Source organism: Trichechus manatus, unplaced genomic scaffold (genome assembly GCF_000243295.1).
Source record: "Trichechus manatus latirostris isolate Lorelei unplaced genomic scaffold, TriManLat1.0 scaffold00138, whole genome shotgun sequence".
NCBI lineage: Eukaryota > Metazoa > Chordata > Mammalia > Sirenia > Trichechidae > Trichechus > Trichechus manatus.
Genome location: NW_004444074.1, coordinates 4,303,642 through 4,331,192, shown reverse-complemented (window position 1 = coordinate 4,331,192; position 27,551 = coordinate 4,303,642). Strand labels below are relative to the sequence as shown.

Below are 27,551 nucleotides of genomic sequence, written 5' to 3'. Positions count from 1 at the left end.
GAAAATTTAAATCAAGCTAGCCCTGACCTGCTCTACGCTCCATGCCTTGAGTTTTCCAGCTTGCGAACCAGGTTAAATATGGCTTGCAGCCTGTAGAACCCATGACATGATGAGTTCTGGGATCCATAGTCAGGCTTAAATCTAAAGTCAGTTGGCAGTCTTCCATTATACTTAGGTGAAACTGTGAACATGTTTATATAGGAAATAATAGAACTCACATACTATAAATACTCAGATCCATTTGCCTTCTAGGGTCAGTTAGCTCCCAGAATTTTATATTTGCTTGTCTGGCGACTTAAAGGACGGTAGTAGTTTGATTATTAGGTCATAGCAAATTTAGTGCAATTCCAAAAGCAGTCCTATTGCCGTCGAGTCAGTTCTAACTTATAGTGACCCTATAGAACAGAGTGGAACTGCCCCATACGGTTTCCAAGGCTGTAATCTTTACAGAAATAGACTGCTACATCTTTCTTTTTTGGAGCAACTGGTGGTTTCCAACTGCTGACCTTTCATTTAACGGCCGAGTGCTTAACCACTGTGCCACCAGGGCTTTTTAAAAGTAATTAGGAGAGAACAAAGGAATACGTGGAGAAGAAAGTCTGTGAAAGAGATGTAAAAGAGAACAGGAGGTGATGATAGAGCTGAGGAAGGAGAAACAGACCTCTAGCTAATGAAATAATATACTTAAAATGTGTACTGAAATGATACGTGACTATTCTAATTTTTAGGTAGAGTTCAAGATGGCATTGTAGGGTAGCTAGCAATCTATTATTTTTTTAATTCAAAACAATAAATATTTGACATTCTACTAGGAAACTGGTATTATGAGAATATTGTGCAAATATAGGACTATGTGACTTTTTCAATAAATCAGCAGTGTTTTTAAGCACATACTGTATCTCAGCCATATATAATATAAGGTAAAGGAAATAACAGAAGCATTTAAGATCCAGTATCCTTTTGGTTATGGCTCGTGGGAAAATTTCTCTCTGTTCTTATACAAGGAATAGCTGTACTTCCCCGAGCCACTGCCCTCCTACTGGGAGTCATGTAGTTATGGGGAGGGGGCTGGGCTGCTGGGAGGCTTCATTGTGAAATTTCCTGAGTGATGATATTGGACATCCTTGACTTATTCTTGCATTTAATGAGAATGCTTCTAGTGATTTCTGTTTAAGTGTGATGAGAGATATATTTCAGCATTTTAAGGAAGTATCTGTTTATTCTGTGTTAAAAGTTCTCTAAAAGCCAAAATAGATGTTGAATTATATTGAAATTACTTTTTAGCAACTTTAAAGATTCTCATGTCATCTTTCTCCTCCTTTGAGCTATCAATACAGAGAATCCTATTAATCAGTTTGATATCAATATTATGTTTGCTTCAGCAAGATAAATATGGAAGTTTATCCTTTTTTCTCCATCCTTTGGAACAGGCCAAATCTGTTCAGGTTGAATTGATCTGTTCAGGTTGAATTCCCCTATGAAGCCATATGGAAGAGTACATGTGTTGAAGCATAACTCTTCAATAACTTTCTCTAGTTCTTTATGGTAATCAGCCTGCTTTTATTTTCTGTCTTTTGTGAGATCAGTTTTGGTAATTTTGATTTTCCTAGAAAATCATCCAGGTTCTCATATTTAATTGAATAGAATTGAACTAAGTAGTCTCTTGTGATTCTTTTCATTTCTTTTGTATTTATAGCCATTCCTTCTTTACACTTCTTATTTTGTATATTTGATTTCATTTGTGCTCGCACTTTATTCTTTTTTCTTCATTAATTTTAGTTAATAGTGCTTTTTATTCACTTTTACTCAAAGAATCATCTCTCTTATCAATTCCACAATTTCTCATTTTTAATTGATTAATTTTGCTTTTTATTTTCATCAATTCCTTCCTTCCTTTTGGAATATAAAGAGTAAAAGCAAGCAAAAGATTATTTTTTTCCAGCTTCTAGAGCTGGCCAGTACATTCATTTATGTCTTTCACATTTATTAATAATGGACATAGTATTTTTTTCTGAGAACAGTTTTTGTTGTAGTTATAGGACCTGATACATTATCACTTAACTATTTTTTTATGTTTGGATTTCCTCTTTCCCCAAAAGTTGTTTTTAAAAAAATTTTTTTAAATCATTTCCAAGTTATAGGTATTTTATGTGTATGTTTTATTTCTTCTTCTAATTTTGTTGTTGATTTTTAGTTTTATTGTATTATGATCACAGAATGCCAACAATACAATTTCTACTTTCTGGGATTTGTTGAGATTTATTTTGGAGCCTAGTATGCAGTCATTTTTGTGAATATAACTTGAAAGAAGGTGTGTTTTCTTTTTTGATATTTTTATTATTAAAAATTTCAATTATTTACAAAAGTAGAAGAAGCAGCAGCTAACAACCCAGTTGGGAGGGAGCTGTGTTAGCAGATAACTACAAACCAGTAAGATGGTGTCATTGTGGTGCACCAGGGTAGGCACTGTCTGCCAGCCAAGCTCAAGAAGGGGCCTCCATATGAGCTGGGGAGGGAGGCTTTCTAGAAAAAGAGGAGATGCCAAAAAGTTTGAAAACCACTGAGTTAGATTTGTGTTTTACTTGAAAACACATTTACCGGGAGGACAGATCTTAATCTGTATTTCATAAACCATTTGTGCAGGTTGAGTTTATTAGAGCTAGATCATTGATGTCATAGTGGGTTAAGCATCTCTAAATAGAGAGAGAGAGAGAGAGATATTGATTGATTGATTGTTACAGGAAAGTTCTTTGCCCTCCTTAGAGAATGGTCAGATGGACAATTAGCAAGCTTGGCTGCTAACCAAAAGGTCAGCAGTTTGTATCTGCCAGCCGCTCCTTGGAAACCCTATGGGGCAGTTCTACTGTGTCCTGTAGGGGCGCTATGAGTCGGAATCAACTCGACGGCAGCTGGTTTGGTTTGTTTTTTTTATGGGACATGTAAGTGGAGGTGACCAGCAGACAGTTGGATGTATGATTCTAGAAAGCAGAAGAGGTAGAGAATCTCCAGTAAGAAGGAATGATCAACAGTATCAAATGTAATAGAAACGTCTGAGAAAATAAGGACTGAAAAGTACCCATTTAGTGTGGCAATTAGGAGATCATTGGTTTATTAATTACCAGCATATTAAAGTTGGTCAAGATGAGAGCAGTACAGGAAGAGAAGATAAACAAACCACGTACCAGAATCCTCCATTGAGAAAGTATATTGAGCATTAATTGGTAAGTCATGATAATGAAAATAGGTATGGGAAAGGATGTATGCTCTTAATGAAGAAGCCAAGGAGTGTTTGTCATTTACTAAATGTTGATTATGAAACACTGAAGCCTTACCCATACATATATTAGTAAGCAGTGCTATTAGAATATCATTACTGTGTACAAATCATTGATTTTACTTTTCTGAAGAAAATTGCTGTTGATTTATAATATAAGCCAATAACTGATACCATTTAGTATTTACATATTGACAAATGCAAAGCTTATGTAAAACAATAAAAGTGCTTCAGTAAAAATTTAACATTGGAACAGTAGAATGTCTCTCTCTCTGTTTGTTTGTTTGTTTGTTTGTTTTCTCTCTATCTCTCTTTTTGTAGGCCTCCCCTTTTCTTTCTCCCACCCAGTTGGGGAATAAAAAAAGATAAAAGCATATTTGGAAAATAATGGCAACATGTCAAAAATAATTTTTTTGTTTATCTCCTCTCAGACACTGCCAATAAGAAACCACTGCCACCCCTTCCCTAGCCCACTCCCCTGTAAGTTGGAAACAGATGATTTGCTGTCCTGAAAGAGCAGCAGATCTGTTGCCCTGGTGATATCTCATTACTAAGGCAACCAATTTGGTGCATCAGTGTGAATCCCAATTTTAAAATGTAATTATGCCAAGATATGTATGTGTGCTTGAGATTTACTTAAAAAGAAATCTGTTCCCCTTTGGAAGGAAAACATCCAGTGTTAAATGAAAGAAGAGGAAAAATACTGCGTTTATTCTTTGCTAGCTTTGATATGCCTTTCAGTTGAGCCCCCCACTATGCTTAGTAAAACAGCTTGCATTGGTTTTTCCCTCACCACTTTTTCTTTTTTTTTTTAACTTGAGATGTTCCCTTTCCAAGACACTTCTCTCTTGAGACCTGTCACTCATAACCGAGCAGCTGTCATCTCCATGACAACACTTTCTGGCCCCTATAGGTGGTAGAAGGGAAAAAAAAGAAAGGAAAAGCCCATGGCTGTATTTTCATTTCATGTTTCTTTTTTAATTGCTGGAAACTCAAGAGATTGACTCTTTGTAAGGAATTAATTAGTGAAGGGGAAATGATTCAGTGAATAGATGTTTACATTAAATTATAAAACTTCTGAACAATTCAGGGAGGATAGCTATACCAGACTCAAATGAAAGATCTTAATAGACCGAATGTGCACATCCAAAAGCTTATCTGGAGGAAAACTGTATTAATTACACAGGTAGCTTAAAGATGTACACAACCAAGCCAGACAAAATAGCATTGAATAACTGCTGATCATTTTTTCCTCCCCAACAAAAATCATTGTTTAAAAATAAAAAGGGCATATTTGGGTGCAAGGAGTATTTATTTTTATTACCAACCTTATTAAACCAAAAACCAAACCCCTTGCCGTCAAGTCAATTCCAACTCATAGTGACCCCATGTGTGTCAGAGTAGAACTGTGCTCATTACGGTTTTCAGTGGCTGATTTTTCAGAAGTAGATTACCAGGCCTTTCTTCTGAAGTGCCTCAGGGTAGACTTGAACCACCAGCCTTTCAGTTAGCAGCAAGCAAGTTAACTGTTTGTACCACTCAGGGACTCCACCAACCTTATTAATTAATGCTTATTAAATAATGAAATCCATGCACCTCATTAAGTTTCCCATTTACTCTAGCTGCCAGGAAGCTCAGGGCTCAGCTTTGTACTCAAATCCAGAACTATCCTTAGTTGGGGATTTAGAGTGTGACTGTCTCCACTTCCCACCTACACTCTCACCCCTATTGCCTTCTTCCCCCACGCCCACCCTGCCCGTTGCCTTTTTTTATCCTTATTTTGATGGTTCAGTTGTCCATGAGCCTTTTGTTGTAAGTTTCCTCCAACCCTTTTGGAAATAATTGATTAGCAAATATTAAAAGCAATGATGAGAATATTTTATTGTAATGGTCGTTTAACTGTTCAGTGATAAGCTGACATTTAATGTAAAATAGCACCAAAATAAGATGATTTTTAAAACTAACTTTTCTAAAAAGAGGCTTTTCTATAGTACATAATTTTGCCATGTATTTCTTTAAGCTCAGAAAGTTTATGGGTGACAAAATATATTTTGCTTACTAAATCATGTCTATAATGGAATATATGTGGTTTAAGTGTGAGAGCTACAGTGTTGAGATTTGTTTTATTCTTTCTCTTACTATAACGAATGTATAGAACTACTACCAAGAGATCTAAGTGTATTAGAAATTGTTCATATTCTCTCTCATTTTATGTTTGAACACATTCTGCTTGGACTGTCAGATTTTATTAACAAATGTTTATGAAATATTCAATGTGTTCTTAGAACTGTATCATTATTTATTACATATACTTAGAGCATTCAGTTCACTTTCTCTTAATGGGGAGACATATAGTGGCTTCAAGCTTTCTTTTTTTTTTTTTTTCCCAGCGAGTGCAGACTATAAATAATTTCAGTGTACAAAAGGCCATTCCAAACAAGTGAGATAAATACCCCACTAGAAAACTGAGCAAAAACCTGATCAGTCTACACACCAAAAAAAGGCTAAAAACCATATCTTCACCTATCAAGTACTCAAAGTTGTTGTTGTTATTTTCGTTGATACCTGGTGTTGTTGAGGATATATATACTCCTAGCATAGGAGTAAATTGATGAGAACTCTCAGGAGGGTTGTTTGGCAATGTATTTCAGAAGTCTGAAAATTGGGCTTGCCTCTAATCCAGCAATTATACATCTAGAAATTTATACTAAAGAAATACTTAAGAATTTATGTAAACATTTAGTGGTAAGAGTTTTCTTTGCAACATTGCTCATGAAAACGGAAAATTTAAATGCCAAGAAATTAGTTATATAAATTATGGTGCAATATGTACATACAATAGAGTAGAAAACTATGTGGTGATTAACAATGACAATGTAAAAATATGTTTAATAATATCAAACATGCTCATGATAAATGTTAAGTGAAAATATTTGTTACAAAACATGATATTCAGTATGATTCCTTTTTAACCAATGATTAATTCTAGAACTGTCTATACACACAACCCATTATATACACTGAAGAGGAACAGATGAGTCATTCTTATGGGGCTTTATTCATAACTAAGAAAAATTTAAGACTATTTTTATTCAGTGGTTTTTGTCAGAAAGTCTTAATGTTTCCAAACATCTCTATCTATTCAAATCTAACACTACAATGTGAGCCTATGTTTTTTAAGAAAATTTAATTTCAACATAAGATGTTTAGTAGTTAGCTGTCCTGAGTTGGCTTCACTGTATTTGTTTGGATAAGAAACCAAACAGTGATAGAGAACGTGTTGGTGACAAACATCTTTAGAGAATTAAAAATATAACCAAGCACTTATACTTTAAATAAAACTACTTTATTCACAGGTTTATTGTACCTTAAATGAATTATAAGTAGGAACAACATATAACTATATGTTATATATGATTATATAACTATACTCACATTATTTCCATCTCAAATTTTACGAAACTGTTTTTATTATAAAGTAATGTATGTTTATTGTGAAATATTTAAAAAAGGAAGTAACATAGCCCATCATCTCACCATTGAATGATGACTGCTGTTAACATTTTGGAATATGTCATTTTAGCCATTGCCCTACTGTCTCTTACACACACACACACACACACACACACACACAGTCAGTTTTGAAAATTGAAGTCATACTGTATGCACTGCAAATGGGCATGCCAATGTGAAAATCAGAAGAAACGTCATGGTGGTTGGGTACTCTGCCCCAGAGGCCCTTCTGTGTGATCTTTCAGGCTCTGGGCTTCCCTTCTTGACTCTAACCTGCACAACATTACAATATCAGTTTTAACAATGTTGTTCCTTTGTTCAAAAGCCCTTCAGTCACCTACAAAATTAAGTCCAGAATCTTCCCGAGTTTGGCTCCAACCAGCTGTATCGCCCATTATACCACTATACTGCACCATGGTTTTTTCACTGAACTCCAAACATATGTACTTTTTCACTGTATACTTTTGTATACAGTGTTTTTCTTGCTTTCAGTCTTCAACAAATTAGATTTTACCTCCTCACTAAAGCACTCCTGACCATGCCAGTCTAAATAAAGCCTTCTTTTCTTCTTCCACTGAACCCTTTTGTCAGTTGTATGTCGCTCTGTGAGACAGTAACTTCAATGGGAGCCAGGAACCATGGACCCTCTGCTAGTCTGCTCTGCAAGCTTAAGGTTTTAAGTCATGCTCACTTTGTTTATCTGTAAAGTGATAGTTTTAAAATGAGCACGTCTGTCACAATCAAGTGTGAGGTGTTTTATGGATAATTTATTACTAATAATAAGGTATTGAGGATTATGAATGACTTTTTAAATAGGAGCTGATTCAAAGTTATTTCTATAAAATTGAGACTTACTTTCTTGAGTGGGCAAAAAGGGCACATCTTAGGGATTGTGTACAACCCCCGGGAGTGGGTTGCACATGTGAATGACCTTTGTAAGTTATGCCAGGAGGAGTCAGGGCTGAGAGTCTCTTGGCTACGTGATTTATGAGGTGTCTTCAACTCAAAAATTCCGGTTGGATTCTGTGATTTCTCTGGTCTTTAACCAGTGTTTAAATCTTAGCTCATATGTTAATTTTGTACATGTTGCTTATCTCCTTAGCTAATACTATAAATCATTGAGGAAAGCAGCATCCTTACACTTGATTGTATTCCACACAGAGCTGCTAACACAATGCCCTGTACACAGTGGTCATAGAAGACATTTTGTCAATAAAAACCAAACCAAACCCATTGCCATCGTGTAGATTCCGACTCATAGTGACCCTACAGACAGAGTAGAACTGCCCTATAGGGTTTCCAAGGAGTGTCTGGTGGATTTGAACTGCCGTCCTTTTGGTTAGCAGCCGAGCTCTTAAGTCACTGGGCTACCAGGGCTCCATTATTGACATTTTGTCAATAATACAATTAAAATATATTACCATGCCTCAATACTAGGTAGTAATTTGCTCCTGGATTTATGAAGTTTCTTATCAGCTATATAATATATGAAAGCCAAGATATTTATTGATACTTAAGAACTATCTATGTACATTTAAATGAGGTACCATTTAAATACCAAGTAATGCTAATAAATGCTAGTAATACCAAACAAATGGAGTAATTAGTACGCACAAGAGTTACTCCCAGCCAGGAAAGGAGTCTTGAAGTTTTAACTCTGCTGCCAGAGTAGAAGAATCACTAAGATATCTATAATTTCTAGACTCTACTACTCTCTATCCAGCAGATAGCTCTTGGCTTCTGTCAGTCATAAGCTATTTGGGTTCTAATCACAGCTCCGACACCTACTGCATGATACTTAGGGCAAGTCACTCAGCCTCTCTGTGCATCAGTTCCCTAGCTATAAAATGGTAATAAAGTAGTACCCACCTTATAGTGTGGGTGCGAGTATTAATTTAGTTAATATATGCAGCCTACTGTGAGCAGTGCTTGGCAAACAATAAGCACTGTTTGCCATTATTATTAATAATATTAATACTAATATCATCACTGTTGGTTTGGATTTATATCAGCTAACTACTGCCACAGTTATGCCACTAACTACCTGTATTTGTTTCCTACGGCTGTTGTAATAAATTAGCACAAACTCAGTGGCTTAAAAGAACAAAAATTTATTCTCTCACAGTTCTGGAGGGCAGAAGTCCAAAATCAGTTTCACTGGGCTGAAGTCAAGGTATCAACAGGGCTGTGCTCCCTCCAGAGGCTCTAGAGAAGAATCTATTCCTTGCCTCTTCCAGCTTCTGGTGGCTGCTGGGATTCCTTGGCTTGTGGCTGCAATCACTCCAATCTCTACCTCTGTGGTCACATTGCCCTCTCCTCTTCTGTCTTCAGATCTCATTTTGCTTCCTTCTCATAAGGATACATGTGATTGCATTTAGGGCTCACCTGGATAATCCAGAATAATCTGTTCATCCCAGAATCCTTAATTTAAATGGCATCTGCAAAATCTTTTTTTGCCATGTAAGGTAATATTCACAGGTTCCAGAGATAAGGGGGGACAGATACCTTTGGGCAGGGCATCTCAGCCTCCCATGCTGCCCTAAAACTCAGTGGCATGTAACAGTCAGAATGTATTTCTTGCTCATGCATCTGAGGTTTGGCACATCTTGGCTGAGCCCATCCCAGACTGTAGGTTGAGTATAGGTTGACTCTTCGTGTTGCTCATTTTTCTGAAGCCAGTGGATTGCCTGGGGCATGTTTATCTCATAGTAATGGCAAAGCCTAAGGGGGCAAGCCCAACCACATGAGCATATTTGAAACTGTTCAGGTCACATCTACTAATATTCCATTGGTCAAAGCAGACCACATCGATGGGGCCAATAAGTATACCCCTCCCCTGGAGGTCAAGGGGGGAAGGAGTAAATATTTGCTGGACAATAATCTAACCTAATACACGGTTCTTTGTAAATGATAATAACTTAAAAAGCTAAGTTAGCTACATACTTATTTGGGGAAGAATGAAAATCCAGAATTAAAAGCAAAGTTAGAACAGTTTTTGTTTGATGGTTAAATCAAGGAGCTATATCTACTGTGGCTTTCGTATGGCCAGTAAATACATTCTTGAAAGTGATGACCCTAGAAAATCTGTTCCATGATTTTTGCTCTAGGGGATAAACCATTACAGAGATGGAAACTCTGAGATTCCTTTGGACTACCTGGCTCCTATTGCCGTAATGTAGAGACTCAGTAGATTCCATGAAGTTCTGAAAAAGAAGCAAGGGTTTTTCTGCCCCTTTGGAAGAACAGAATATCTGCTGGACACCCTCTCAAAAAGAGCAGTCAATTGAAGAATACCCATCAGAAAACCACCGTGTTAAAGCCAAAGCTACATTAATCACAGTATCTTCTCATGTCATCTTTGGCCTACAGGCTTGAATAGCTATTTCATCTGAGTAATCAAACCAAAAAGTTGATTTCTTATATGTTAACTAGAATCTGATTTTTGTTAATTTGAGAGCCAGCATACAATATTTGTATATTTGAGTTTTTGATAGGATTTCCCAGTCTGATTTTTTTTCTTTCTTCTCATTCAAATAGAGGAATTATATCATTCTCACAGGCCCAGAGAAAAAGGAATGATGCACAGTAGAGTTTATGGACTCTTTCGAGGCTTGTGGACTTCAAGGGAGAGAAGAAGAACGTACCATGCAACGTTTTTCTTGGTCACTTGATAAACTGCGTTGACATTGAGGGGCTGATTATTGTCAATAAAACATAGAGCTAACAGGGTATTTATAATTAAAAAGTCCCGTAACTGGGATGAACTGGAAAGTGGGGACTTAGTTTAGAATAGCCACAGTTTCATAGCTATAGCAGAACCAGCTTAAGATGAAGACTTATGTTTTTAGTGAAATTTTTTAATGTAACAGGAATATTTGCTGAAAACCAGACTTTTTCATGCATCAGATTGCTCACTGGCAAATCAGCAACAGTCTTTCAAGTTGATGCTTATTCATGTTAGACTACTCTAGAGCCACTGACATTGATTTTGAAATTCCATCAGGATTTGAGAACATATTTCTTATTCCTTGAATTTTAATAATCTGCTTGACTTATCTTCACAGTTGTGCAGCAGGATGAACTGTTTCTTTTTAGTGAGCATTTCTGCTGCAGGGTTATGGATCCCCACATGAATGTAAAAACCCTCCACAGTGCCTTTTACAGTTAAGAAGGTCTTTTAAACTAATAATAATAAAGATATTTAGTCAAGCCAATAATTATTAATTTATTCAACATATGTTTATTGTTAGGCACTCATTGGAAATATGGTGATTAACAAAATAGAAATAGCCCTCGTCCTCATGGAGCATTCTAGCTGAAGAGTGAAACAAAAAGCAAGTCAACAAATAAATAAAATATTTTAAAACTGTGTAACAGTTATGAAGGAAATGAAGGGCTGAGTTGAGGGAATCATTTAGAGGACAAGGGAAAGTATTTTAGATAGTATATCGTGGTCAAGGAAGGCCTCTCTGAGCAGGTGACTTTAAGCTGAGAGGTAAAGAATCTGAAGGATCTGACCCTAGAAAAAGTTCCCTAGGAGGGAGTATTCAAGCAGAGGGAAACACATAAGCAAAGATGCTGCGGCAAGGAAGAGCTTGAGCATTTGGAAGGCATTTTAAGCAATACCACTACAGTGTCTATGCCTCTCCACTTTTTGATGCTATTGCACATCCATATCCTCAAGGCTCAGTGCAGCAGGGTTTATGTCTGTGCAAATTTTCAGCTAGACTTTAGCGCTTGGTTTTCTGGAAGGACCCCTGGAGGGCAGCTATACAAGAGATCCATGAAATATTGATCACAAGCCATTTGAGATGAATGAATAAAGACTAAAAGGAAGGGTAGATTTTGATGATCCTAAAATATTCCCAAGCTTCACGTACAGAAAGAACTCTTTAGGCAGTCTAATGTTGGTGTTCATCTAAAAAAGATTTGTTTTTTGAATTGAAGATATGCTTGTTCTAACTTAGCATGAAAGTGCTGATTTATTACTACTGATATATTAAGATCACAGGATATAGTCGTTACCTTATAACATCAACTAATACTGTATATATATATATAGTGTGTCTATGTGTCTGTAGAGTCGCTATGAGTCGGAATTGACTCGACGGCAATGGGTTATTTATGTATGTATGTATAGCTGTACTATAATCTAGCACCCTAATCTGTCTGTCTTCCCTGATTACTTCCCAGTGACTTTCTATGCCAATACTTCCGAGGAAATAGCTTCATAAAGATTTTCAAGATTAACCCTTCGTAATGCCTAACCAGGTAGAAGTTGACTTAGTCTACTCACATGCATTTGAGTCTAACAGAACATTTATCCTGCCATTTTCATCAAATGTAGCTGGTAGTTCATTTATATTTCAAAGAATCCAGAGCATTAATGGACCTTTCACACATCTTTAATAATCTACTGGAATAGGCACAATCTTCTGCCATTCATGGAGTGATGGTAAATAAAGACCCTCTCCTACTTGTCCTGGAGCCTCCCTGCCCCCCACCATTGAGTTTACATTTTAACAAAATAAGTTCACTTTATGGGTACATATTTGATCTTAAAGTAGGTAAGACCTTTCGAAGTATAGCAGCAGCAAAGGAAGAATTCATGTATAGAGAGATTACTAGATACCCCTACATAAACATTTAAAACTTCTGTTTCTCAAAAAACAAAGAAAATAAAACACTGTATTGCAGTATATTTCGTTGCAAGACCAGAAAACACAATTCAAACTGGTATAGAAAGTAAAGACATTTCATGTCACAGGAAACCTCTCTATTAGGCCTTCTCATATCATCTTCATTCTAAGTCTGGCTCTCCTTGTGGTTGCAAGATGGCTGCTGACAGTTTTGCTGCATATGCTTCCTCCATCTTCAAGGAGAGAATCACTTCCAGAAGCCCTGGACACTATCTCTGAAAAGTGAGAAATCTTCTTTCTCAGAAGCACCTAGCAAAATTCTTCTCATGATTTATTGGCCTGAACTAATAACTATGGCCAAGATATGTTGTTGTGCCATCGAGTCAATTCCGACTCATAGTGACCCTATATACAACAGAACAAAACACCACTCGTTCCTGCACCATCCTCACGATTATTGCTATGTTTGAGCCCATTGTGGCAGCCACTGTGTCACTCCATCTCAATGAGGGTCTTCCTCTTTTTTGCTGACCATCTGTTTTACCAAGCATGATGCCCTTCTCCAGGGACTGGTCCCTCCTGATAACATGTCCAAAGTATGTGAGACCAAGTCTCGCCATACTGTCTTTTAAGGAACATTCTGGCTGTACTTCTTCCAAGACAGATTTGTTCATTCTTTTGGCAGTCCATGGTATATTCAGTATTGTTCACCAACACCATAATTCAAAGGAATCACTTCTTCTTAGGTCTTCTTATTCATTGTGCAGCTTCCATATGCATATGGGGTGATTGAAAACACCATAGCTTGAGTCAGGCACACCTTAGTCCTTGAAATGACATCTTTGCTTTTTAACACTTTGAAGAGATCTCTTGCAGCAGATTTGCCCAATGCAGTGCATTGTCTGATTTCTTGACTGCTGCTTCCATGGGCGTTGATTGTGGATCCAAGCAAAATGAAATCCTTGAGAATTTCAGTCTTTTCTCCATTTATCATGATGTTGCTTATTGGTCCAGTTGTGAGGATTTTTGTTTTCTTTATGTTGAGGTGTAATCCATACTGAAGGCTGTAGTCTTTAATCTTCTTCAATAAGTGCTTCAAGTCCTCTTCACTTTCAGCAAGCAAGGTTGTGTTATCTGCATATCGCAGGTGGTTAATGACTCTTCCTCCAATCCTGATGCCACGTTCTTCATAACGTCTAGCTTCTCAGATTATTTGCTCAGCATAAAGACTGAGTAAGTATGGTGAAAAGATGCAGCCCTGAGGCACACCTTTCTTGACTTTAAACCACACAGTATCTCCTTGTTCTGTTCAGACAACTGCCTCTTGGTCTTAGTACAGGTTCCTCATGAGCCAGTTAAGTGTTCTGGAATTCCCATTTTTTGGGAATAGTAAAAGGCAAAATGCTAAGGAATCTTTGTAAATATAATAAAAGATTAGTTTATTTAATATGCAAAGAGCTCTTAAAAATTATTATGTGAAAGATGGTCATGAGATGGACATAAAAGGAATGAAGAGGCAATTCACAAAAGAAAAAATTTAGTTAGCTGGGGAATGTTTAAAAAGTCCGATAACACTAACAAAGCAATTATATCAACACCATACCACTTTTTTATACCAGTTTAGTAAATTCTTTTTTAACTAATAGCACAGTGGATTTTGGAAATGGGTACTTTAATATATGGTACCTGAAAATATAAGTTGGTCGCATTGGCAATTTTATTTCTAGAGCTTTACCATAAGTCATTTGTGTGCATGAATTTGTGTACAAGGATACTACCAAAATATTATTTATTGTTACAAAAAAAAAATAGAGAACGCCAAAAAATCTCACAATAGGGAATTGGTTAACTAAATGATGATTTTTCAGTATGCTTGAATAATGTGAAACTATTCAAAATCCCATTATAGGAAGATATTTGATCACATGAGAAGATGCCCCTGATATGTCAGAAAAAAGCATTGCAGAGCATTTTATGGTTATTACATGATCTCAGTTTTGCATAAAAATGTGTGTACCTAAAAAAAAAAATGAGTAAGTTTGACTACTTAGAAAAAAATTTTTAACTTCTATATGGCACTATATCACAGTCAGTAGAAAAAAATCATTGGTATACTGGAAAAAAAGTTGAAACACCAACAAAAACCTAATTTCCTTAATTTAGAAAGGGCTCATACAAATCAATAAAAAAGACAACCTGTATAAAATGGGTAAAATATAGGAATAAACAGTTTATAAAAAGATTACAAATGACCAATAAAAATATAAATTTATTTTAAGATAATAGATTCCAGAAAAGTTCGTGAGAAATTAATCATATTCCTGTTGCCATCCATTTAAAATCTGTCCTATCTTGATTGGTAGATAACTAATAGACATCAATTTTTTAATATTCTGTTATAAAATGTTTCTATAGGAAGAAATAGATTAAGGTGTAGAAATTTTCAGGTTTACAAGTACAAAGGTATTTTTTCAGTAGCATTTTCAGTAATAAAGATGCGTATAGCTATGTGTGCAATGGTAAAACCTCAACATCACTGAGCAAATCCAGCATTTGACTTTATCTAGATTGTTCACTAGAGAAGTGGCATTTTTTTCTATATCACCACAACGTTCCTTTTACCAGGGCCTATTTATTACCCTAATTACATATATCATATCACCTACTATTATAATACGGGCACCCAAACAACACAGTTGTGCTCCCTGAGCAATGTCTTTTTTTCTTCCTTTTTAAACTGAGCTATGACCAGTAGTGATCCTTACAGATACTTAACCATGTTTTATTCAAGTTGTATTAATGTAAACTTGCAGTATTGAAAAAGTACCTTAATATGTGTACATTTTCTTGTTCTGCTATTCCCCCATCATTAATTAATTACAATCTAAGGGAAATTAGAAGAGAAACATTTTGATGCTCCTCCCTTCAAGTACTCCAGGGGACCTTGTCCAGCTTCTTTCTCTAGCCCTTCTGATACCCCCTGCCAGGAAGCATCTTCATCCAGTATCACTGTCAGGGGTACATTGAGGAGCACTGGGCTAAACAAAAACCTGTTGGTACAATCTTCTCTTGCCTACAGCCAGAGCCAGGATACTAGCAAGAGCTGTGAACATTAACTGCATTTCGCTGTAGAAGCAGGCGTCATGAGTCTGAAAAATGATTGTTTCCCAAAGTCAAGCATTTGCCAGCAAAAGTCCAGTAATGTATGATTTAGATAACCTATGTCAAATCTATTTCCTACTTGATGTTTTGTGGTGAATTACTAGTAAGAGGAACATAATAACAGTACAGATATATGTCCAGAACAGGTGCTTTTTTCAATACTTATTTTTAATACGTTAAGTGTTAGCATAGGACCTGGCACAAAATGGTGAATTGCTGTTGTCTTTCTCTTCCCTTAGAGGTTACAGCAGTAATTAGATGAAAACCAGAGATGGTAATTGTCAGTTCCGTGTCCACTTTGGATGGGAAAGAACCTTTGAAGTGACATTTTAAATTTCTATGCATTATCAATAGCTGCTATGATAAAATGCTAGCATATACTCCTATAAATCATCTAATCTAACACCCTCCTCTTACAGGCAAAGAACCTGTAGCCTCAAAAGTTTGATTTACTCAATTCCCTTAGTACTTAGTGAAGGAAGTGCAGGCCTGCCCCTCCAGAGCAGGGTCCTTTCCACTCCACCCCCACATCTCACAGTCAGGAAGCTGTCTGAGTACTGCTGGACTTCCTGAGGAATTCCAGCTTCATTACATGGAGGTTTGCATTATTATGACGTTTGACCAGATCGTGCTTTTCAAGGGATTAGCTGCAGTTGTTTCCCAGTTATCCCACAGGCGTATTTGGTTCTTCCTAGGATATCATTGGAGCCCTGGTGGCACAGTGGTTAAGAGCTCGGCTGCCAACCGAAAGGTTGACAGTTCGAATTGACCAGCCTTTCCTTGGAAACCCTACGGGGCAGTACTACTCTGTCCTATGGGGTTGCTATAGTGTCCTGTCCTTTCCTTTGTATTGCCTATAGAAACCATGTATACAGTAGGCATTCAACACATGCTTATAGAAGGAATGAACACTGAGTTCTAGGTGCATCCCTAATCATTGCAATAGTAACTCACAAAGCGAGGGAAATTAATCCAACTCCAATATTTTTAGCTACAGAAATGTTTTTAAATGAATGCATTAGCACAAACATAACTGATAATTAGTTGGAAATCCAGTTGCCCAAAAAGGAATTAAGATTTATTCTTGATGAGCATTTAATGTGTCATTGGGCCTATGTGCAAATTATTTGAAATGAGTATCATTTTTTTAATGATAACCTTGTTCATTGTTGATTTTTTTTTTAGTTAACCTTTTTTTTTCATCAGTACTAAGTAAATTTAGATTATCTATCATCAATTCTGATTTTATTGTATTGCAAAAATATTAAATCATGTGTTTCCTTTCATCAAAACTATCTCCCCAAACTGTGGTTTTACTCTCTTATTAAAAGTATGACTCGCTGTAGCATGTCGATAGGATTTCTCACAATGGTCAACCAAGTGTTAACAAAGAGAGTCATAGAAACCTTAACTAAGCACTGAAGAGATTTCTTTTTCTCCTTTGTAACTATGAGTTAAGCCACAATTTCTGCAGTGTATTGTTTGGCAACAAACTTGTTCCATATATGCCTTTGAATGAAGGCTGTGCATTTGCCTGGCTCTGCCCTAGCTGTCCTCTTGTCTGTTATACCTTTTGGTAAGGGCAGTAGCTGCTGTGTGCAAAACTCATTTCACCTCAATAGCTTACGTCTCTGCTCCTTACTATCATCAGAGTACTGTAAGTCATTCCTTTTAAGGATTAACACAGCTGAAATTATGTTAATGCCATTAAAGAGAGACCATTCTCAATTCAAAATTTTACAGTTGGGTATTATATGCCTTTATGTGAAGGATGTATAGGTTGGGTTCTGTTTAAAACCAAGCCCTCTGTTAATTATTATAGCAAGTCCAAGTCTCTCATTCAGAGAGACAATAGAATAATAAGCGTTACAGCTTTATATACCATTGGGCTCCTCAGGAGATAGCACAATCAGTTTTTAAAGTCAGACCAAGTTGAAATACAGGTTTATCATTTATTGTATTATCCGGGGTATGCCACTCTCTTTGAACCTCAGTTTCCTCTCGTGCAAAGATGGTCAAGACATCTGCCTGTCTGGACCGTAGGGAGAATTAAATGAGATAGCACGTGTAAACTCCCCAGTACAGAGCCCGGCGTGTAGCTGGCATACCCTTTCTCTTCCTCTAGTCTGCCAGTGCTACACTAGGTTTGGTCAGTAATTTTCTTTATGCAGGGCCAGGACTAGGGTGAGACAAGTGAGGCACTCCACATGGGCATGAAGTTTAAGGGAGTGCAAAAAAGGTAATCAAGATAGATAATATTTTAAAAAATAAAAATTGGTAAAAAAATTCATGATGAACAAATGATCAAAATTTTAAATAAAGATAGGATCAGTATTACTGATGTTTCTTTTTGCTTAAGGTTTCAATATGGCTCAAAACAGCACCATCTTTATGTATACCTCCAGAATAGGTTAACTTATGAATTAATGTAGCATCCTTTAAACACATGTTCTCAATTTTTAAAATTAGCATAGACTAATTGACCTACTCATAAAGTTGCCATCATTTTCAATTTATTATACATATCTCACTGTTATTCAGAAAACACAAGTACAGTAAGGCATTGGAACAGTATTTCAGTTTTTTAAAAAATATAATCATCTCTCTAACTTCTGTAAAATTGTTAAAAAATACATTCTGCAGTTAGTCTCCTCTATCCCTTAAAGATGCTTTTTAAAGTTTTTTATATTAAAATAATTTTAGACTTATAGAAAAATTGCAAGAATAGTGTAAAGAATTCTCATATACACATCCGTCACCCAGGTGCCCCAAATGTTAACATTTTACTATATTTGCTTTATCATTCTTGTTCTTGCTCTCAGTTTCTCTTTCACGCACCTCTGTGTGTGTGTGTGTGTGTGCATGCACACGCACGTATACAAACGCAGAGATACATCTGTATAGAGATACATTTGTGTGTGTCTGTGTGTGTAATTGTTTTCTGGACTCTTTGAGAGTAAGTTGCAGGCATAATACCCCTTTACCCCTAAGTACTTAAGTGTATATTTCCTAACCACAAGGGCATTCTCTTCTATAACCATGTACAATTATGAAAATCAAGAAATTAACATTGATACGATACTATTTCCTAAGAGTTCTCTCAGTGTGAGAAAGTGTGTCTTTCCTGACAAATGTGTATACCTTCTTTTATTAGCTAAAGAGAGTTATGCAAACCACCTCATTTTCTTTTCTGCTTTGATTTCTAGTAAGTTCAAAGTGAGTTTTGTACACAATTATAATAGCTTCCCATAGTCTATATTTTCTGGTATAATTATTCTTTATTTCATTATTTGACGCGTTCTTTCATTTTGTTTTAATTCATTGTTTCCCTAAAGAATGTTCTATACACCCTGGTTCTTTGGAAATTAATAAGTGATTGGTGTACAAAGGGTTGTATAGTCAAATATGATTTTAAAATTCTGTGTTAAAGTTAAGATAGGTTTATTTATGCAGAATGTCACAGAACTTTTAATATGCTAATGTGCATCATGAATCTCCAAAAACGAATTGCAGTATACAGTTTTCCCAAGCTTGTTTAAGATGAAATTCTTTTTTTATAGGAAGTATTCTAAAGGCCCTATGTTCCAGAATTCACTTTTGGAACTCTATAGAAATAAATCTTAGGATGTTCCTTTGGCTGGACCTTTCAAAAATATCAGTTATCATCTGAGTTTTTGAAAGATCTAGGGAACCATTCAAAATTGGGGTCATTTGCAAATATCTGAAGGAAAGGTGTACTGGATTTTTTTAAAAGCCTGGTTTGTACTTTTTGACCAGGCAGTGAACCATCTCAGTATTAGATAGAGGTGGATTTTAGGTCAGATAAACTGTAGGAGACTTCAGACAGAGCCAGAACATTCCCAAACTCTCCTTGGATCTACTCAAATGCTCAAACGCTTGACCAAAACCCTCTCATTCTGTATCAAAAAGCAGTGTAGAGATAGCCTTGACCTGAGAGATTTTGACAAGGTTAATCAAGTTTGCACCTGATCTTTTAACTAAATAGAACCAAAGAAAGCAATCACTTCAACACAGCCCCTGTAGAGTGTTTAATTTTGAAGAAGATTGCATCCTGAAAGGCCAGTTAGAATGACTTAACCTGTTAACTAGAATAATTTTATTTTCATTTACCTGTATTTTTAAAGAATGTCTGCAGAATAATTGCAATTTGGGCTTTGATGAAGTTGAACTATTCTTCTGACAGCAATTGATCCAAAGTTTCAGTTGTTTCTTAAAGCTACAGTTACAAGGAGGTTGTCAGATCATGTCAACATCATATTTAAAAAATCATTGAATAGGCAGCAATTGTATGTATGCACTGAAGAGTTGCTAGGCTAATGAATCTAGACAAGGCCATATGTAAAATGGATGAGTCCTTAATTAAAGGTCACAAGTCAACTAACTTACTCAGCATGTCAGTCTACCAGACCTAGGTAAGGCATCTCAGAAGTGGTCATTTCCAACAAAATCTGCTCAACCAGCAAGCACCTCCACTCCCAATACTTAGGTTCACCAGGTCAATTTATAAGGCTTATACTCACAGATACTTTTGTCCCTCTTTTTATTTTAAAGATTTTAGATTGATTTATTGACTGAAGATTTGGTTGTTTTATTACTTCTTAACTTTACCCTTAGGTCATCTCAGCATGCTATTAATTTACCTTTAAAGCTAAGGAACGTTGTACAGACATTGTGTTAGGCACCTACAAATTACACCTTATCCTTATCCTTTTCTTCTCAGTGCATATTAATCTATCCTGGCTGAAGACAAAAACAAAAAAACATGGACACCAGCATTTTAAAATCAGGCCTTTATTCATTTTGTCCCTCATAGAGACATTGGGTGGAAGAGGAATAACGCAGGAAGATGTTCCTGTCTTTGAATCCTCTTTTAAAATTACTCTCCAACATCTATTCAAGATAAAAACTTTTATCAAACTAGGAATAGAGAGGAACTTTCACAACTTGATGAACAACATCTATCAAAAAAAAAAAAAGAAAAAGAAAAACCTACAGCTAACATCATACTTAATGGTAAGAAATTAGATACTTCCCCCTAAGACTGAGAAAAAGACAAGAATGTCCCCTCTCACCACAACTATTCAACATAGTAGCTGGAAGTCCTAGCTAATCAATTAGACAAGAAAAGGAAATAAAAGGTACACTGATTAGGAAGGAAGAAATAAAAACTGTCTTTGTTCACAGGTGATATGATTATTGATATACAAAATCCAAAAGAAGATACCAAAAATTACTGGAACGAATATGAAATTATAGCAAGGTTGCAGAACACAAGGTTAAATATATAAAAATCAAGTGCTTTCCTATATATCAGCAAAGAACTGGAATTTGAAATTAAAATTACTTCTAGAAGCGGTCGAGCCTTCATTAATCAATCATGAAACATCCCAAAGAAGATACAACTATCATATTCTAAATTTGGCATGTCTAGGGCCATATGGAACCCTGGTGGCACAGTGGTTAAGAGCTACGGCTACTAACTGAAAGGTCGACAGTTCGAATCTGCTTCTTGGAAACCCTATGGGGCAGTTCTACTCTGTCCTATAGGGTCACTCTGAGTCAGAATCAGCTCAATGGCATTGGGTTTGGTTGGTTTTTTTTTTTTTTTTTTTTGGGGGGGGGGCGGGTGGTGGTGTAGGGCCATATAGATACCAAAGATTAATTTTGTGTTTTTACAGTTTGCTCAGAGATCAACCTGCTGCCTAAATAAACGCCCTGTACTGCAACTCTTTAACAACCATAAATTGTCAGAACTCTGCTAGAATAGCTCTATGGGGAACTTAAAGATAGAAATGGACGAAAGACAGTTCTAAAAGTGTTTTTCTCCTGTCGATAAGGAGGACCTGGGAAGCTGATATTTTGAAGGATTCCAGTTGTGGAAACCAAGAGATCATCCAGTTCAGAGTACCAGGAGCTGTGAATGAAATAGTGGTTTGTATTGAGAACAAGACAGAAGAATCCAACACCCATAATGAATAGGAAAGAAAGAACGAGAACAAAAAAAAAGGAAAGCTGACCTGTGCTTGATCCTGAGACTAAACTGAGGATATGTAATTGACCTACTTCTTAATGGAGTGTAGCCTAGAGTCTTTTCCAAAGTGTATTTTGTACTTTAATAACTGCTAGATGTTGCTGTTGAGAAGCCTGACCACTGAGGACAGGTGCACAGAGGAAAAAATGATAGAATTAAAATGGCATTATCACACATCTGGTTAAACATGACAGATTTTCTTTATCTCCACTCCCTCTTAAAATCCCTAAAAGAATATTCAAGGAGTAAAAATTGGATAAACCCACAAGGACAATAAAGCCACAGTAGAAACAACAGCAGGCAAGAGATATCAACATAATTTTGGAAGTGAATGAATAAGTGGTTACTCCCAAGCAAGTGGAGAAAGCTGAAATTTAAGTGCCTGCAGAGAAGAAAGCAAACAAGCTGTAGAAAAATTCAGGCATTGGAAGGGACAGGTGCCTCTGAAGGTAACCGAACCCGTTTCCATTGAGTCGATTTCAACTCATACCAACCCTATAACAGAATAGAACTGCCCCACAGGGTTTCCAAGGCTATAATCTTTACAGAAGCAGATTGCCACATCTTTCTCCCATGGAGCAGCTGGTGGATTCAAACCACTAACCTTCTGGTTAGCAGCGAAGTGCTTTTTAACCACTGCTCCACCAGGGCTTCCCGCTGAAGGCAGAAGTGAGGAAATCAGTTTTCGCTGAATCGGCTTCGACTGATGGTGACCCCTTGTGTGTCAGAGTAGAACTATGCGCCAGAGGATTTTCAATTGCTGATTTTTCAGAAATAGATCACGAGGGCTTTCTTCAGAGACACCTCTGGGTGGACTCGAACCTCCAACCTTTTGGTTAGCAGCCAAGCATGTTAACTATTTGCACCACCCAGGAACTCAGAAGTGAGAGGTAGAGCTGAAATAGGAAGGCTGGTTGAAAACCAATAATGAGCAGTTACTACCTCCCTCCCAAACCTCACAAAGCAGGTGACTACCTCAGTCTCATTCTGAAAGAAGACAAGAAGTTTACTCTCTGAAGAAATTGAACCAGGAAAGCCCTGGGCTTGGAGTTACCAGGCATAGTGAAGGACAGGGGTCAGGCACCATAACAAAACCAAGGAAACTAAGTGGAAGTCTAGATACTTAAGAGTGAGGCCCCCTCCCCATTTCCCTTCACTTCGAGAATTCTGGCAGCAAAGAGAAAACAGTTTAATTATACGGACATCTGAGATCCCCTGCAAATGGCTGATCCCCACCTGATCATCCTATAGTGAAATCTGCTGTAAAGCACACAGAGAGTTTCCAATTGGCTTTTCACTCTTAAATATGAATGTGTAGCCACTGGCCCCCAGACATTTAAGGAAGGTATCTGGCATGGAAGGCCAAGACCAAAACAACTGGGAGAAGAGGGAATTTCAGAGGTAACAGGTATAGTGCAGAGAGCGGTTTAAAAACTAAAACCTAAAACCTAATTCCTATCCTCAGAGAGAAAGGATGAGATGTTGCATTTGTAAAACAAGAGCAACATGCTTTAAAAAGAAATATCAAGAGAACAAAGACAAGCTCTTGAAAATTGAAAACATGATAACAGAAATGAAAGATGCTGTATCAGACCTGGAAGATGATGTTTAGCACGTTCATTCATTCAACAAATATTATTGAGTGGCTACTATGTCCTTGGCATTGTTCTAAGCAGTGGAGATATATCAGTGATCAAAAGAGACAAAGATCCCAGGCCTGTTGTTGTTGTCGGTAGTTGGTGTTGAGTGGATTCCGACTCACAGCGACCCCATATATGCAGAGTAGACCCCATATATGCAGATTTTCAAGGCTGTGACTTTTCAGAAGCAAATTGCTAGGCCTGTCTTTCGAGGCACCTCTGGGTGGGTTCGACCCACCAACCTTCCTGTTAGCAGCCTAGTGCTTAACCACTGCACCACCAGAGATAAACAGAGACTTTCAAATAATCATCACAACTAATGCCTGTTGAGCACTGACTACCTCCCAGGTACTGTTTTAAACATTTTGTGTGTTTTAACTCTTTAATCCTCACAACCACCTTTCAAGATGAGCACCATTATCATCCCCATTTTACAGAGAAGAAAAATAAGACATGAAGAGGTGAAGAAGCTTACCCAAGTTTACCCAGCTTCTGAGAATGGGGCCAGGATTTCAACACAGGCAGTTGGAATTGACTCGACAGCAGTGGGTTTGATTTTTAGTTTAGTCTGATTCCAAACCCTGCTCTCAACCACTCTAATTTTGTAAACCTCAAAAAAGAGACAATATTTTAGGCAATTTTTTTGCACTCTCAAGAAAATTGACTGCTTTTTGGAAATAGATCACCAGGTTTTTCTTCCTAGTCCAACATCTTAGTCCAGAAGCTCAGCTGAAACCTATTCAGCATCATAGCAACACATAAGCCTCCACTGACAGACAGGTGGCATTTTGGCGGGGAATTGAACCCAGATCTCCCGAATGGAAGGAGAGAATTCTACCACTGAACTAACACTGCCCCAAGAACCATATTTACATGGTCATAATTATTATAATAACACTATTGACTTGAAATTATTTATGTAACTATTATTGGGATGATAGAAAGAAAAGTAGGAGTGATGGTGAGAGAGCCAAATCTTCAACTTCTGTAATTTGGGTAATGTCTAAAAGGATAACTCTAGAAATAGTATTGTATGTTAATGAGGGAGGAACAACTCAGAAAAGGAGGGTGAGCATGGTTGCACAACTCAAAGAATGTAATCAGTGTCGCTGAATTGTACATGTAGAAGTTGTTGAATTAGGTGTATGTTCTGCTGTGAATATTCTCAACGACAACAACAAAAATAAAATTATAAAAAAAGAAATAGCAGTATTGTATGTTATTTATAAATATGACACCAGAAGAAGCAGCTAAAATCATTTGCCTTTCTGGAATGAGACTGAGAGGCGGGGAGGTGGGTTATGGTGGGCTGGGAAAGGGCTGCTGTTTTTCACTGTGAGTCTTTTCGTACTACTTGTTTTTTCAACTATACAAAACTTAAATAAACCAACAACACAGATGAAATTTTAAAGATTGTCAAAGAAATACCCCTCAAAAACACTTACAAAACTTACAAAATTTTTTTTTCAAATTACTAAAAGATCTAACTAAAAACATTTTAATAAAAAAGCTCTATAAACCCTTTTTGAAAATTAAAGATTGATTTCCTATATAGATGTGGCTGCAGGGAGTCTTAATTTCCTTCCTCTTAAAAAAAAGGCAACAAACACTATGAAACTTAAAAAATGCATTTTGTTTAAGAAATTGAATCACATACTTCCACCCTACAATTGTATTTTTTTAGTTTTCCAAGACACTGAAGGAGAGGCCTTTATTTTAGCATTTGGGTGGAGGCGTAACAAAGCCATCTGTACAACGGATTAGGCTACAAGGAAGAAGCCATTTTGACTAAAAATGGTTGCTGCGCTGATGCCACGTGAGATAACTAGTTAGTTTTCATTGCCTTGTTGTCTATATATTTTGTTTACATACAAACTCTAGATTTCTATCACAAATTGCTCAAATGTCACGTTCGCCTTTTATATTGTGGGGTTTTTTTCCTCTTTGGGATCCTTTGATGAGCTCCTGACACGTAGTGTGCAAACAAATCTATCTTTATTGTGCAGGAGGCTGAAAAGCAGAGCATTGCCAGCACATGGTGCAAGTTTAAGAGTCTGCATGCAGACAGACCTAAAATGAATACAAGGAGCATTGCACAAGTTCTTCTGAGAGATTGGTGGGCACAGTTGGGGATTTCAGAAGAAATAAAAGAAACCTGAGGGAGTCTAGGGCACACATACTGTGGTCTTTGAACTACAGGTTGAAAATCCTGGTTCTGAGAGGCCAGGGACTAGGGAGAGAAGTAACGCAATCAGCCTAAGAAGTGGAAAGCTTATTTAAGTAGCAGCATTAAATATTACCTGGATCATGGTAGGAGTGTGTACGTGGAGTTTATCCAAGAAGGTTTGAGGTCTTGGAGACTGTGCTAGCAGAAAGGAAAAGAAAGAGGTTTATACTGGAAATATTGTAGAAGAATGAGTAAATTTGGTGGTAGAGAAGGTATATAGGGGAAGAGCAGGTGATGAATTGAAAATTACCCCAAATTTGTTTTTGCGTGAGAGATTGAGACGTACAGATAACCTGGACAGAGGAGCCTGGAAAAGATATAAATATCTTGGACCTCACCATGCTTGGATGAAACTGGCGTGGACACATTACTATATTGTCTGATTGATTTCCGAGCACTGAAGTGAAAAAAAAAATTTAACAAAGATTCCTGTATTAGGAATCTGTTGTATCCTTTCCCCAGGAACGCATCTGCATTCTTAGAAGCTTACATAGCACTTGGGGCAGATAGTTGGGGGTGCACAGGCTGTGTATGAATCAGTTTGTAAGTCCAAAATGACATTACAGTGGTGGCCAGTGTGTATGATCTATGTAAACTTGGATTTCACTGGTGGCATTTGGTTCTGACTCATCTTACTCCTTTTCAGCTCTCTTAAAATGTTTATTCAAAGATATTTGCATTTTGACTTTCTTCTTTTCGTCATGGTAAAGTTAAAACAGGGCTCTGCTTCAAATTCAGCACACACTGCAGTGTAGAATAATGAACAGCCAGGCAGTTGAAACAAAGATGACCGACATGACTCTTGGCGCCATCTGTTGGTGGCACAAAGAATTATCATGCTTTGGCTCTGGCTGATTTTGTTCACATATGAAAAGTTCCCCAGTTGAGTTTGTAAGTAGAGGAGCTTCTGTAATTTGAAAGTCATCTACCACTTAGTCTATCAGCCAGTAATGTTTTCCTTTTTCTTTCTCAACTGTGAAGATGTGGCGGGGCACCCTGGCCCGCATGCGGTACAAGAGGACCAAGGCAGCTCTGACAATAATCAGGTACTACCGGCACTACAAAATGAAGTCGTACATCTGTGAGGTGGCCAGGCGCTTTCAAGGCGTCAAGACCATGAGAGACTATGGGAAGCATGTGAAGTGGCCAAGCCCTCCCAAAGTTCTTCACCGTTTCGAGGAGGCCCTGCAGGCGATTTTTAATAGGTAAGAACTTGTTGGTATTGTGTAGCATCCATTTATGGCCCAATGCTTAATACATAAAGTCACAAATCTGAAACCATGATATTGGCTCAGCTCTTTGCTGTTAATGACATTTACTTTCACCTTATGTCTCCAGTTTTGTAGATTTCACTTTCCAGGGCATCTGTTTGCCTCCCAAAATAATGGAACTGTCAATTTGTTTCTCCTGTAGCCGTTGACAACAGTATACCACAAGCCCTGAATCCAGGCCATATTTAAGATAAGCTATAGCATGCTGTCTCTGCTTTCTTGTATTAGCAAAAAAATAATTATTTATTAAAATTGCCACACTTAAACTAGAAAATCAGTTTTCAATCCTGGCTCCACCTTACACTCATGAGGAGTGTATAAAACATACATACCTCCAGATTTACTGGCCTAAAAGAGACTGGAGAAACCCCGAGAATATGGCCCCCAGACACCATTTTAGCTCAGTGGTGAAGTCACTTCCGAGGTTCACTTTTCAGCTGGGGATTGCACAGCCCCATAAAACAAAACGGGACTAATGAGGCCAGCAGTCTAGGGACAAGGACTAGAAGTCAGAAGAGGACAGGAAAGTTGGTGATAGGGAACCCAAGGCTGAGTAAGGACAGTGTTGATGTGTAGTGGGGTTGTTAACCATTGTCCTAGGGCAACATGTGTACTAACTATTTAATGAGAAACTATTTTGTTCTGTAAACCTTCATCTGAAGTAAGAATAGCAGCACAACTGGAAGAGCATAGTCCATGTCACTGAACTGTGCATGTAGAAATTTTTGAAACGGTCTATCTTTGGCTATGTATATTTTCACCAAAAAAAAAAA

At 37.1% G+C, this 27,551-nt stretch overlaps 1 protein-coding gene across 1 annotated transcript in view; it reads left to right on the top strand.

Annotated features, from left to right (window-relative positions):
- MYO1D (myosin ID) overlaps positions 1–27,551 on the top strand; it is a 260,935-nt gene that overhangs the window by 163,242 nt on the left and 70,142 nt on the right. Inside the window, exon 17 of the mRNA XM_023739664.1 lies at positions 26,489–26,712. Within this exon, the coding sequence (XP_023595432.1) occupies positions 26,489–26,712 (224 nt within the window). The remainder of the gene's footprint in view (positions 1–26,488; positions 26,713–27,551) is intronic.